Here is a 12,594-nt window from a genome sequence, read left to right on the forward strand (position 1 = left end):
TACCTACCTCATTAGCCCCTCAGAGTCACTTCCAGCCTAGAAGCTAAACCTCAAGAAATGTACGTGGGGAGAAACACCTGGGATGACACAGCAGCGCTGGCTGCCCATGCTCACCTCGGAGTATGCCAGGACGACCGGCCTGCGTCCCTGCACACTCCGGTCACTACCAGACGCCTAGCCTCCCAGGAACCCTTGCACCAGGGTCCTCACCTTCAATGTGCTCTGCATCTCCCTAAGGCTGACTCATCTCTGCCGCCTCTGCTCCCACTGTGGAGCTCCTACTGCTCTGCTATCTTCTCAAAGTCTTCACCTTCTAGCCTTTCTGAATGGAGTCCCATTCCAAGACAGCTGCCATCACTTCTCTGCTAGCCTACGCACAAGTAGAGGAGGTGGGGGTCTCCCAGCGTCACCACCACATCCCTGCTCCTAACTCTGTTTTCTAAAGGACTTGCTATCCGGCTACTCCTGCCAGTCCCCCCTCATTAGTAACTGGAATAGAACCGTCTTCCTTTATCCCTAACAACTGCCACTGTCAGTGGCAACTGAGAAGTGCACAAGACACACAATAGCCTGGGCATTCTGCTCTTTAACGACCTCATCTCCACTGCTCCACACTCCAGCCTCAGCCATCCATTTGGCAAAATCTGTATTTTGATCAAAGCGCTCAGACCACCACACCCTCTCATTTTCCCACCTCACAGGGGCTCACATACCCTCACTGCCACATCTCTTTGCCTCTACCACCTGAAAAGCTTTCAGTACACTGACATCACCAAGTTTTAATTTTCCATGAAATACACACATACACTTTCCTTCCATGTCAAGCTGAAATGCCACAGTCCCAACATCCACAATTACTCCTTACTTATAGATGCCTTCAATTAACTCCCTCCACCTTTCCTGGAGACCCCGCCACCTGCTTCCTCTGCGCCCATACACTAACAGATGAACAAGTGAGTATAGGGCATTCGGGAATTTGAGAAATCACAAGCAAGCTAACTGATTTACTTTCATAATCTCAAACTGCCAAACTGGTAATGCCTAGAAAAAATAAAGCCCTGTTTTACTTCTAATAAACTCACTTTCTCCACTCCCTGAAGAGTTCACTTCATACTCCTCTTTCCTCCAACTCTCACTTTCAACTTATGATCACACCTCATCCCCCACAGAGAAAATGGAAGCCATCACCCCTAAGCTCCACTCGACCTTCCTGCACTCACCTCCCCACCCCGCCACCTCGCAGACCATGCTCGCCATTAGTGCCCTTTCTCCCTCACCAAGCTCTCTCCTCCTGGATCAGTTCCGTAACTTACACTTGGTGTGTCTATAACTGCAAAAAAGCCCTAGACTTCAATTATATGTTTAAAAATAAATAAGTAAAAAATCAACACCATTATGGATGCTTTTCAAAAATTCTACTCTCAGGACTTCCCTGGTGGCGCAGTAGTTAGGACTCCACGCTCCCAATGCAGGGGGCCCAGGTTTGATCCCTGGTCAGGGAACTAGATCCCACATGCATGCTTCAACTAAGAGTTCGCATGCCACAACTAAGGAGCCGGCAAGCTGCAACTAAAGGAGCCTGCCAGCCACAACTAAGGAGCCCATGAGCCGCAACTAAGACCCGGTGCAACCAAATAAGCAAATAAGTATTAAAAAACAAAAATTCTGCTCCCATACCCAAGAGAAAATGCCTTCTCATTAATAATATTGAGTAGTTTTGTTCATTAGAGAAACGTCAAAAAGCTATTTACTGTAAATAAGCCTTAAATTTTAGGAGAAATAGAATTACTTTGCTAAACAGCTACAAATCTCATGGATTTCTATCCAAAAGATGGGGGGGGGAGAATCTGACATAAGATTTAGTTTTAGACAACACTGTCTCTAAAGAGTCATTAAAGGAAATCAGGACGCTTTAGAAACATTTAACTTTGGTTATACTGCAAGAAAAATAATCCCCTCCCATTTATACATGGTCCATAATGTCACAATGGAATGGATTGTCATGGCCAATAAGGAAATTATGTTTGAGGCATAAAACAAAGATAATAAGGTAAAGAAATCTACACACTGAAACCTAACATTTTAAATTTTTTTTTTTTTTTTTTTTTTTTTTGCAGCATGCGGGTCTCTCACTGTTGTGGCCTCTCCCGTTGCGGAGCACAGGCTCCGGACGCACAGGCTCAGCGGCCATGGCTCACAGGCCCAGCCGCTCTGCGGCACATGGGATCTTCCCGGACCGGGGCACAAACCCGTGTCCCCTGCATCGGCAGACGGACTCTCAACCACTGCGCCACCAGGGAAGCCACTAGATTAATATTTAAAATCCAGGTGCTTATCACAGGGAGAAAAACTTAATGTTACTAGTATTTATCTCTAGGGGTTTTTAAAACACTTTTGATTTTAAAATCTGTGCACAATTGCTCATGCCAGATTTATAATCACTAAAAATTGGAAACAACCGAAATTTCCCTCAAAAGTAAATGGTTAAACTGTGGAACACACCCATATAATGAAATACTACTCAGCAGTAAAAGGAAGGATTCAACTACTGACTGATACAACCTGAATGGGTCTCAAGGGCACTGTACAGAATGAAAAAAGCCAACCTCAAAAGGTCACCCGATGCCTGATTCTATTTATACAACATTTTTAAATTACAAAATTATAAAGACAGAGAACAAATTCACAGTTGGCAGAAGTTAAGGACGATGGGAAGGAGAGGTGGATGTGACCACAGAAGGGCAAGCATGAAAGACGCCCTGTAGTGATGGGGCAGTTCTGTCTCTTGACTGCAGTGCTGGTTAAGCAAATTTACACACATGATGAGATGAACAAGAACTGAACACACACTGCACCAATGCCAAAATCCTGGTGTGATATTGTATTATAGTTACATTAAGAGGTAACCACTGGGGAGAGCTGGGTGAAGTAAACTCAGGACCTCTCTGTGCAATCTTTACAACTCCCTGAGAAAAATCTATAATTCAAAATAAAAAAGTTTAAAAAAATTCTATCGGAAACATGTATAAGCCGGGATGGAGGGGGTCCTGTTAAAAACAATGTACACTGGGACTTCCCTGGCGGTCCAGTGGTTAGGACTCAGCACTCTCACTTCCAGGGCCCGGGGTTCGATCCCTGGTCGGGGAACTAAGATCCTACAAGCCACCCAATATATTGGTTACAACCCAACATACACTTAAAATTCTGTTTGCCTAGTATATTTGGAAAGACTTTCTCCAGAAGAGTCACTCAGTAAACTATATTTTACTCAGTAAAGAAAAGCAAGCAGAATGAGTTAATATATTAGCAACAAGTTTCTATCATTTTTAGAAATTACCTATAACATGCTAGAGAAACTGCCTTTTAACTTTTGCTTGAAAACCTCACTATCCCATAACACAGTCCTTTCCAAATTTAGATAACAGTTCTTTAAAAACTTTATAACTCTGAACTGCCACCCTATGGGTAATTTTCACCCAATGAAGCAAAAATTTCATATCAGATAGAAGTCAGTTTCATTTTAGCTCCACCATCTAGCTAACAAACCGTAAAATCCCTAAAATATGAATCATTCCAAAGGGTAAATGAGATGCCATGTGTGAAGCAAACTCGTACCTAATGAAAAAGCATATTGTCACAATGTATGTACTGTGAAATGGCTTCCACAATAAGTTAACGTCCATCACCTCACCCAGCTACAAATTACTTTTTCTTGTGATGAAAACTTTTAAGACCCACTCTCAGCAACTTTCAAATGCACAGTGCAGTACTGTTCCCTATAGTCACAAGCTGTACTTCACATCCCCAGAACTTATTTATCTTATAACTAAAGGTTTGTACCCCTGTGACCCCCTTCACCCATTTCCCACACTCCCCATCCCCACACACACCGGTTTAAAGGTTACTACTGAAATCAGTTAAACTCCAAATATTAGAAATAGCTGTGTCTTAAGTTTTCCCCAACTGCTTTTATTATATGCTTTCTTTCGCTTAATTTTTTACCTTTAGTTTATAAATTGCAGGACTTCCTGGAAAAAGTTTAGCTGCTCTTTCAACCCAGTATTTAGCTCTTCCATCACTAACATCATTTTTACAGAGCAATTCTGCAATCTTCAACACAAGATCTTTTTGTGTTGGGTTTAATTCCACTGAACGCTGATATCAAAAAAGAATTAAGAAATTAGTAGGATTCCTAAAGTCCATACACTCATACACAAGAATTAAAAATTTATCAAGTGACTCTATTAAAACTCTATTTCTAAATGACAGCATGTTATTTCAAGGCTGTTAAAGTGTCTGCAAGTAAAAAAAAAAAAAAAGTGTCTGCAAGTTTTCTGAAGATGAATTAAAAAAAATTATCTTTTTATTTGGTAAACGCAAAAAAGAAAAGGAAGGGAGGGAGGGGACCACACACGTAAGAACAGCATTTCTGATCGTGGTAAACTTGAAATTCATAGGTGTTAACCTTCCTTTACAATTACTAATCTCTTAATGATAAAATACAGTGTTCTCTGGGCCAAGTGCTTCCAGACCTGTTTCACTTACTAGTACGATGGTACCAGTGCTTGTTCTCAGGACATCCATAAAACGTATGTGAACTGTTTATTACATAAATTAACCTGGGCATTATGTGTGTTTGGCTATGCGAAGGCCATGTTTTAATCTTATATAGTTTACCTTGTAACATTCAACTGCTTTCTCTACGTTTTCCTCCACTTCATAAAGAAGGCCGAGAAATCTGTGAGCTTTGGGATCCCTTTCTTGTACGTTAATGTATGTAGATATATATCTGTTTAAAAAAAATAATAATATAAAAACAAGCTTTAAATTATCACATTTAGAACTGCATTTAACTGCTGAGAGAATATCTTAAGCCAAGCAACCACTAATTTATATTGTTATTCTAATTCTTGACTACCACTATTTAAAGTAGAATATGCAGATAACTGAAAAGCATCCACAGATAGAAATAATACTTAAACACAAACACATGTACGAAGTTGACAACATACTCATTTTACCATTAAATGGTACATTTACCAAATTTTTTTTTCTAGTGCTACCCATTCTTAAGAAATGAATACATAAATTACTTTTTTTCTATTATTACACTTTGGGAATAGCACTAAGTTTTGCACAGACATTAGAAAGTGATTACAATAAATCTTTAAACTATCATAATGCAAACCACTAAAGAGCAACAATTTCCAAATAACAACTAAGAGAACGTATTCACCTTTTCAACAAGAAAATAACATCTAACGGGACTGTACCCAGCTAAAACAGCACAGAAGAAAAATCACTCACTACACCACCAAATGCCGGTGACTTCCATTCTTTAACTCAAGTGACAACTAAAAATAAGCATATTCTAGGTCCAGTGAATGTTATCACAGGAGATATTAGACCAAAGATCAACACTGGAGGAAAAAGTGTCATATTAATAAGGAACAGGGTTAACAGGCCCAATGCTGCCAGTTAAATAAAGGCGCTAACACTTTCCTTATCAGAATTTTCATCTTCCTGTCAATGCCTTTAATAGCCTGCCTCCCTCAGAATTTCCAGCTTTAAGTCACTATAAATCAGGAAATCAGACCACCAAGCTTCTTGGCTCTATGGTGAGACGAAGCCTCACAGGATCACCTATCCAGTCAATTAAAGATCTTTTACACAAGCTATTCTCCTGCCCAGGAATTAGTTTAATTTTGTATTCACTGCCATTTTTTTCCAGCTGATAAAAGTAGCAGATATCTAACCAGGAAGAAATTAAGATATAGGCATGGTTCTCTTTTATTCTAACCCAGGACAATCTTCAGCGAAAATTTAATGCCAAATGATTTCTTGCCCTGGGTGTAAATAAGCAGCAGGCACGCAGAAAGTATCATTCTAGACTCAACCTGCAGATGGAATCCAGACTAGATCTTATCACCAATCTGAGTGATGAATCCCGTATTTCCAGGACATACTTAGGAAGAACTGCTAAAAAAACGTGTATTTATCCATGTCAAAGAAGAACATGAGGCTAAAGCACCGGTTTTAGAAAATTAAGGCATGTTTACAGTTTGGTACTTACTTTTTAGCAAGATCATATTCTTTAGCTTCGTAATACAGCTTTGCAAAATAGAATCCTTTCATTGACTTCTAAAAAAAATTAAGAACTCTTTTATTTATCATATTTTGAATTCTGCATATTTTTCACAAGAGCTAAAATCTGTCCTAGTGAGGTTAATATTAACATATTTGATTTTTGTTCACTTAAAAGATTAAAAAAAAACTGCCTGTAGAAATACACATGTTCTAAAAGTCCTGAGTCCATGTTTTCTAATTTTCATGAAACAAAAAAATAAACTTAAGAACATCAAGACAAGATGACATCAGAAATTAAGAATTTATATCAGCAAGAAACCTTAGAAACGGTGTGGTGCCCCTCTCTCACTTTACAGATAAGTAAACAGACAGAAGCCCACTTTTCTAGGGGAGGAGAGGTACACGACAGACTTCACTTCTCCTGCCGTGTATAAGCCTTTATGGGGAGAGTACCAAAGTCCTTCAGACCCATTAAGGCACTGGGGATTCCCTGGTCCAGTTACTGACCGTTCCACAGATCATTATTCTACACTCAAGGAGCTAAAGAGGCAGAAATAAAAATTGAACTCTTCTGGTAATAATCCAAGTCCACACCCTGGCTCTTTTATTTCTATAAGCTCCAAAGTCCAGCCTGCTGAGACACACCAGATGATGTTACACACATGTGATAGAAGTACACAGCCATCAAGCATCTTATTTTTGAAAGCTATATAAGGACACAGAAAAACAAAAATCAACATATACTAAGTGAAAAAGCAGCCTACAAAGCAATGTTTTCTTTTATTGATTTTATTCCTAAAAATACAGGTGTTAGATTTGTTTGCTGTGCCTGCTATTCACCAGGCACCATTCTGGGCACTGGGGAATGGGCAGGAAATTAAGTCTCTGTCTTCAGGCACGAAGGCTGCAGTTCAGGAAGGGTGACAAGCACAGAGGCAGGAGAGAGTGCTATTTTACAGTATTTCACCAAGTATGTACAGTGCCCTGCATTTTCACAAGGCTACAATCAGATTCAGCCCATGAAGCACAGGCACCCTAACGCTGTGCCTGTCCAACTCGCAGAGCCCCAGGAGTCGGTCCTAAGTCCTCTTCCCTCTCAGAGCATCTCATCTGGGATACATAATCCATCTCACCCATGACTACGCTGACTCTCAAATGTGTATCTCTGGCTCTCAGCTCTCCTGAGCTCTAAACTTATGTGTAAAATATTAAGACCTGTCAGTTCTACCTTCTGTGTTACCTCAATCCATCCATTTTTCTGCATCTCTACTGTTACTACCAAAGTACAAGCCTGCTATGATCTCTCTCTGGGACTACCAAAACGACTAATTCCTTCCTGTTTCCCTCCCAAAATTAATTCGCCAAAACATAAGACAAACCACATTGTGCCTTTCTTTAAAATTTTAAATCCTTTTATGGCTTTCATTACATTTTGAAAATACCCATATTTCTCACCAAAGACTAGCATGACATGGCACCTGCCCAGCTCTACTTTACTTCATCTGCCTCTTGCATACTATGGTCTAGCCTGTGACTAAAACCAGAATGCATCTCTCCAACTGGGGCAGCCGTGAGGAGTCTCACTGCTTAATTTAAACAAAGGCAGGGCTTCCCTGGTGGCGCAGTGGTAGAGTCCGCCTGCCGATGCAGTGGACGCGGGTTCGTGCCCCGGTCCGGGAGGATCCCACATGCCGCGGAGCGGCTGGGCCCGTGAGCCATGGCCGCTGAGCCTGCACGTCCGGAGCCTGTGTCCCGCAACGGGAGGGGTCGCAACAGTGAGAGGCCCGCGTACCGCAAAAAAAAAAAAAAAAAAAAAAGAACAAAGGCAACTGTAGGTATTGATGTGATGTGATTTCTGCCCAGTACATTCAATGTCAGAGTAAAGAAATTCAATGAAGGTAAATAAACAGCAGAGTAACTATGAGTCTCTTAAGGTAGTCAGATGCCTTATCTAATTAGAGATTTACGAATTAACGACCAAGATTCTCACTAACCTAGTCAAACAACAGCTAAGGGGCAATGACTTGAGAGGATCAACTGACAAGGAGGACCATGTTAAGCATGACTCACGTCTGGCACATAAACGGATACGAAAAGTAGAGTGAGTGGAAAGCCCTCAGTGCCACTCACCTCCCTCCCCTCTACACCTTGGGGAGGCAGAGCTGGGTCCAGTACACCTGCCAAAAGCCTAACACAAGCATATCCATCACATTCAAAGTGCAAAAGAAATAAACCACAAGATCATCTCAAATGCCACCAAAAGAAAAAAAGCATGTGACAATATCCAACACCCAGGCTTCCCTGGTGGCACAGTGGATAAGAATCCACCTGCCAACGCAGGGGACACGGGTTTGAGCCCTGGTCCGGGAAGATCCCACATGCCGCAGAGCAAATAGGCCCGTGCGCCACAACTGCTGAGCCTGCGCTCTAGAGCCCGCGAGCCACAACTACTGAGCCCACGTGCCTAGAGCCCGCGCTCTGCTACAAGAGAAGCCCACATACCGCAACAAAGAGTAGCCCCCGCTCGCTGCAACCAGAGAAAGCCCGCACGCAACAACAAAGACCCAATGCAGCCAAAAATAAATAATTTTTTTTAAAAAAGGAATACATCGTAGGAAATTAAACCAACCAAAAAAATAGAGCAATTAGTATTTACTCTAGGAAAAATAAAACTACACAATAAAGGTGACTTGAATGCAAAAATACTTACCTTACCGTAATTATATAAACACTAGATATTCACTTAACTAAAATTTACAAGAACAGAACTGAAAAAAGGAGGGGAAAAGTAAATACATCTGTGGACCGGTCTGGAGGAAAGGTGAAAGCCAGTAGAAGGTGTCTAAAATGAGGAAAAGGAGATAAAGAAATAAAAGTACAGTCGACCCTCGAACAAAGCAAGGGTTAGGGGCACTGACCCTCTACCCAGTTCAAGATCCACATATACATACAGTCGGCCCTCTGTGTACACACTCGGTTCCTCCATACCCAAGTTTCCACATCCTAAGATTCAACCAACCGTGGATCGCATAGTACTCTAGTACATATTTATTGAAAATAAACCCACATTTAAGTGGACCTGTGCTGTTCAAACCTGTGTTGTTCAAGGGTCAACTGTACGTATGTATGTTATTCAGAAGTATGAAATACAGATGTTAAGGGTAGAACAAACACCTAAGAGCTGTCAAGTTGCCTCTAAGGAGCAGGAAATCAGGGGTGTGGAATAAAAAGCCAACTAGACAGAAAACTAGGAAAACTAAATAGAAGCCATCTGGGAAAAAAAACTGAAGAAACGTTAAGTGACATTTTCAACAAGAACAAAAACAGATGTAAAGGAGTAGAAAATGGCAGAACAAAAGATGAGGTGAACAAATGAAAGCACAGTGGAAGCCTGGGAAGATGGGAGACTGTGGACCCATCACGGCACCTAGAACTTGGACATCCTGGAAAGCCCGGTCTGTTCACACATGGCCAGTCTCTGCCAAACTGGGTACCAAGTAGATACCAATCTCTTGCTACTCTTCACAGCTGCTGTCTCTGCTCACTCCACCGTCTCCCTCCCAACCTGTCCACAGCACCCTGTTTTGTCATTTCACTGAGACCCAAGTTTACAGAATTACTGTCACATGTTCCAAAGTTACGCACTTTGCTAGTCAATATTCCACTGAAGGCCCCAGGTTCTAAAATCAATGATTTCTCCTTGTCTGAAGAAAAACATCTCCTCAAAATACTCTTTATAAATGTAAAAGAGGTGAGAGTAATAACCAACCCTTAAAGTTTTGTCCCCACCCTTATTTATTTGACAGAAAAGTCCCTTCGTTCAGAGAACATTCTAACTCCTGTCTAGACAGTGGTTCTTACTCTTCTGAGAGCCAGGGTCCCCACTTAGAATTTCATAAAAGCTCTCAACTTGCTTTAGAAACAAAAGTTACACCGTTTTCAGGGGTACAGGAACGTTCAGTGAGGTTCTGGTTTAGGCTCTGGTACCACATTTGTATGCATGAGCACGCCAGCAGTTGGGAATTACAATCTGTAGGTAGCACCCGGTCCCCTCCTCCGGAGGGATGGGCTGTCCGCCACTCCACTGGTCCTGAAAGAAACTAAACCACACCACTGCCAAAATCCTGCCGAGCCACCTGTGTCCCCAGGACAAGTATCTTTCATCTCTCCAGGTCTCGATACCCACAGGGTCGTCGGCAGTAACACAACATACACCTAGCATGTGGTTAAAGACACAATTACGGTGCCATTATATTCCTGACCGTCACTCGGTTTTCGGTTTTTAACTTCCTCGTGCATCTTTATTCGCATAGGCCCCTGCCCAGAACACCTAGAACGACCGTCCCTTTAACAGCCACATCTGAGGGCTCACCAAACGCGCCGAGCACTGCCCTCAACGTTTAACAAAGACCCTCCTAAAACGCCTGTCAATACCCTAACGCCGCCCTACTAATGAAGTAAGCTACACTGACCTCAAACCCCACAGCGTGTGCATGGCAGAGCTGCGATTCGACCCCGGACAGCGACCAGGGATCCGACCAGCGACTGTCGGATCCACGGTGCATCCAGCTCGCTATCTGCCTCCAAGGAGGAAAGTACCCTGAGAGGCGTCGCCGGAAGGCCACAGAATCTGCCCCAGACACAAGGCCCGGGAGGAAATTCAGACCCCACCGGGGCTCCGCTGAAAAACAAAATGCCGGTAAAAGCAGCTGTGAGGAGCGGCGGGGTGTGAGGGGCGGCAGGGCGGCCGGGCCTCGGCGCGGAGCCCGGGCCGTGGGCGCAGCGGGGCCGCCTCCCTGGCCGCCCGGGCGCCGGGGACGAAGAGGAGAGGAAGTGGAGGAGGAAAAAAAAGGAGGAGAAGGAAGAGAAAGCGCCCACGCCCGCCGCCAGCCCCGCCGCCTCCCCGCCCCCCGGCCGCCGGCCGCGCCTCAGCGCGAACCATGGCGCCGCCGCCCGCGGGCCCGCCTGGAGGCCGCGCGCCCCGGCCCGCTCACCTCCCGCAGAGACGGGGCGGAGCCCTGCACCGAGGCGATATACCGCTCCACGTCGGCCTTGTTGCGCCTCATAGCGCCGCCGACCAGGGTTCGCGCGCGGGACGCCAGCACCTAGGCCGCAGCGGCCGCAGTCCCGGGAGCGCGGCGCCCAAAGGTCCGTGACGCAGCGCCGTCGCCGGCGAGAGGCCGACGCGCCTGCGAGTGTGCGTGCGTGCGTGTCGCGTCAGCCCTGTGCGCCGCGCAGGCCCGTGGGCGCCGGCGCGCGGAGGTGACTGCGCTTGCGCGGCGCGGAAATGAGAAGCTCGCGGGCTGTGTGACGCGGCAGAAAGTGCATAGCGACTACGCGGGCCGCGAGAAGCAACGTCCGTGAATAACCCGCCCCACAGGCGCTGGAGGCGGACGGGGTACCCGGTGCCGACGTCACTCTTCGGCGCCAATCGCGTGCGTCAAAGCGCTCGTTTTCGGAATTTGAATTTTTAGGTCTTAGCTTAAAACAAGTTTCATAAAATGTTTTCAGTAGGTTTTAGGATTAAAAAGATCACATCCGTGTATACAGGGAGTTTAGAATTTATGGTTATGGATAATTTTGATCCTTTTTTTATAGACTTAAAACAGTTTTATTCAACACATGGAACTAACCTGGCCTCTTACAGCCTATCCTTTTTGACTTCAATTTTTCCAAATTTTCCACAATGAGCAATTATTGCCTTTATAAAGAGGGAAAATAAAACAGAACGTTCTGGTTCTGTTTTATTTCGATCGTATTGGATGTGAATAAGGGTGGCTGGTTTGGAAGAGCCTACCTTGGGTAGTTGATCTTCCTAGTATTGGGTGGGCCAAAAGTGCCTTCCGTTTTTTAAGTAAAAATAAAAGACACATTTTTCGTTTTCGCCAAGAACTACATTGAACAACGTATTCACCCTTTTCCACTACCTTATGCCATTTTTCAGGCAACTTCATAATCCCATCTTACCAAAACTTTTTATCTTTTTGAGCAAAGAACTGTTCCAGGTGCCTTTTACAGTCTTTCAGGGAACTGAATTTTTTTCCATTAAGAGAATTTTCTAAAGACCGAAATCAATGGAAATCCCTAGGCGCAATGTCTGGTGAATATGGTAGATGAATCAGAACTTCCCAGCCAAGCTGTAACAGTTGTTTTTTTTTTTTTTGCCTGGTCATCAGAGAAACACGCAGTCTTGCGTTATCCTGATGGAAGATTATGTGTTTTCTGTTGACTAATCCGGACGCTTTTCGTCGAGTGCTGTTTTCAGTTGGTCTACTTGGGAGCAGTACTTGTTGGAATTAATTGTTTGGTTTTCCGGAAGAAGCTCATAAGAGAGGACTCCCTTCCAATCCCACTATAGACACAACACCACCTTCTTTGAATGCAAACTGGCCTTTGGTGTGGTTGGTCATGGTTCATTTTGCTTGCCCCACAATCTCTTCCGTTCCACATTGTTGTACATATCCACTTTTCATCGCCCATCGCAATCGGTTTTAAAAATGGAACGTT

The 12,594-nt window shown here is 43.8% G+C and overlaps 1 protein-coding gene across 8 annotated transcripts in view; it reads right to left on the reverse strand.

Annotated features, from left to right (window-relative positions):
* RGPD4 (RANBP2 like and GRIP domain containing 4) overlaps nucleotides 1-11,153 on the reverse strand; it is a 54,081-nt gene extending 42,928 nt beyond the window's left edge. For 7 of the 8 annotated variants that reach the window (XM_065890629.1, XM_065890627.1, XM_065890628.1 and 4 more), the window contains exons 1-4: nucleotides 11,082-11,153; nucleotides 6,074-6,141; nucleotides 4,678-4,789; nucleotides 4,003-4,155 (exon numbers count right to left, since the gene is read on the reverse strand). In XM_065890629.1, the coding sequence (XP_065746701.1) occupies nucleotides 4,003-4,155; nucleotides 4,678-4,789; nucleotides 6,074-6,141; nucleotides 11,082-11,153 (405 nt within the window). The remainder of the gene's footprint in view (nucleotides 1-4,002; nucleotides 4,156-4,677; nucleotides 4,790-6,073; nucleotides 6,142-11,081) is intronic. The other variant, XM_065890626.1, reaches the window with a different exon arrangement.
* Between the last annotated feature and the right edge of the window lie 1,441 nt (nucleotides 11,154-12,594).

The sequence above is a fragment of the Phocoena phocoena genome, chromosome 14, assembly GCF_963924675.1.
Source record: "Phocoena phocoena chromosome 14, mPhoPho1.1, whole genome shotgun sequence".
Classification (NCBI taxonomy): Eukaryota; Metazoa; Chordata; class Mammalia; order Artiodactyla; family Phocoenidae; genus Phocoena; species Phocoena phocoena.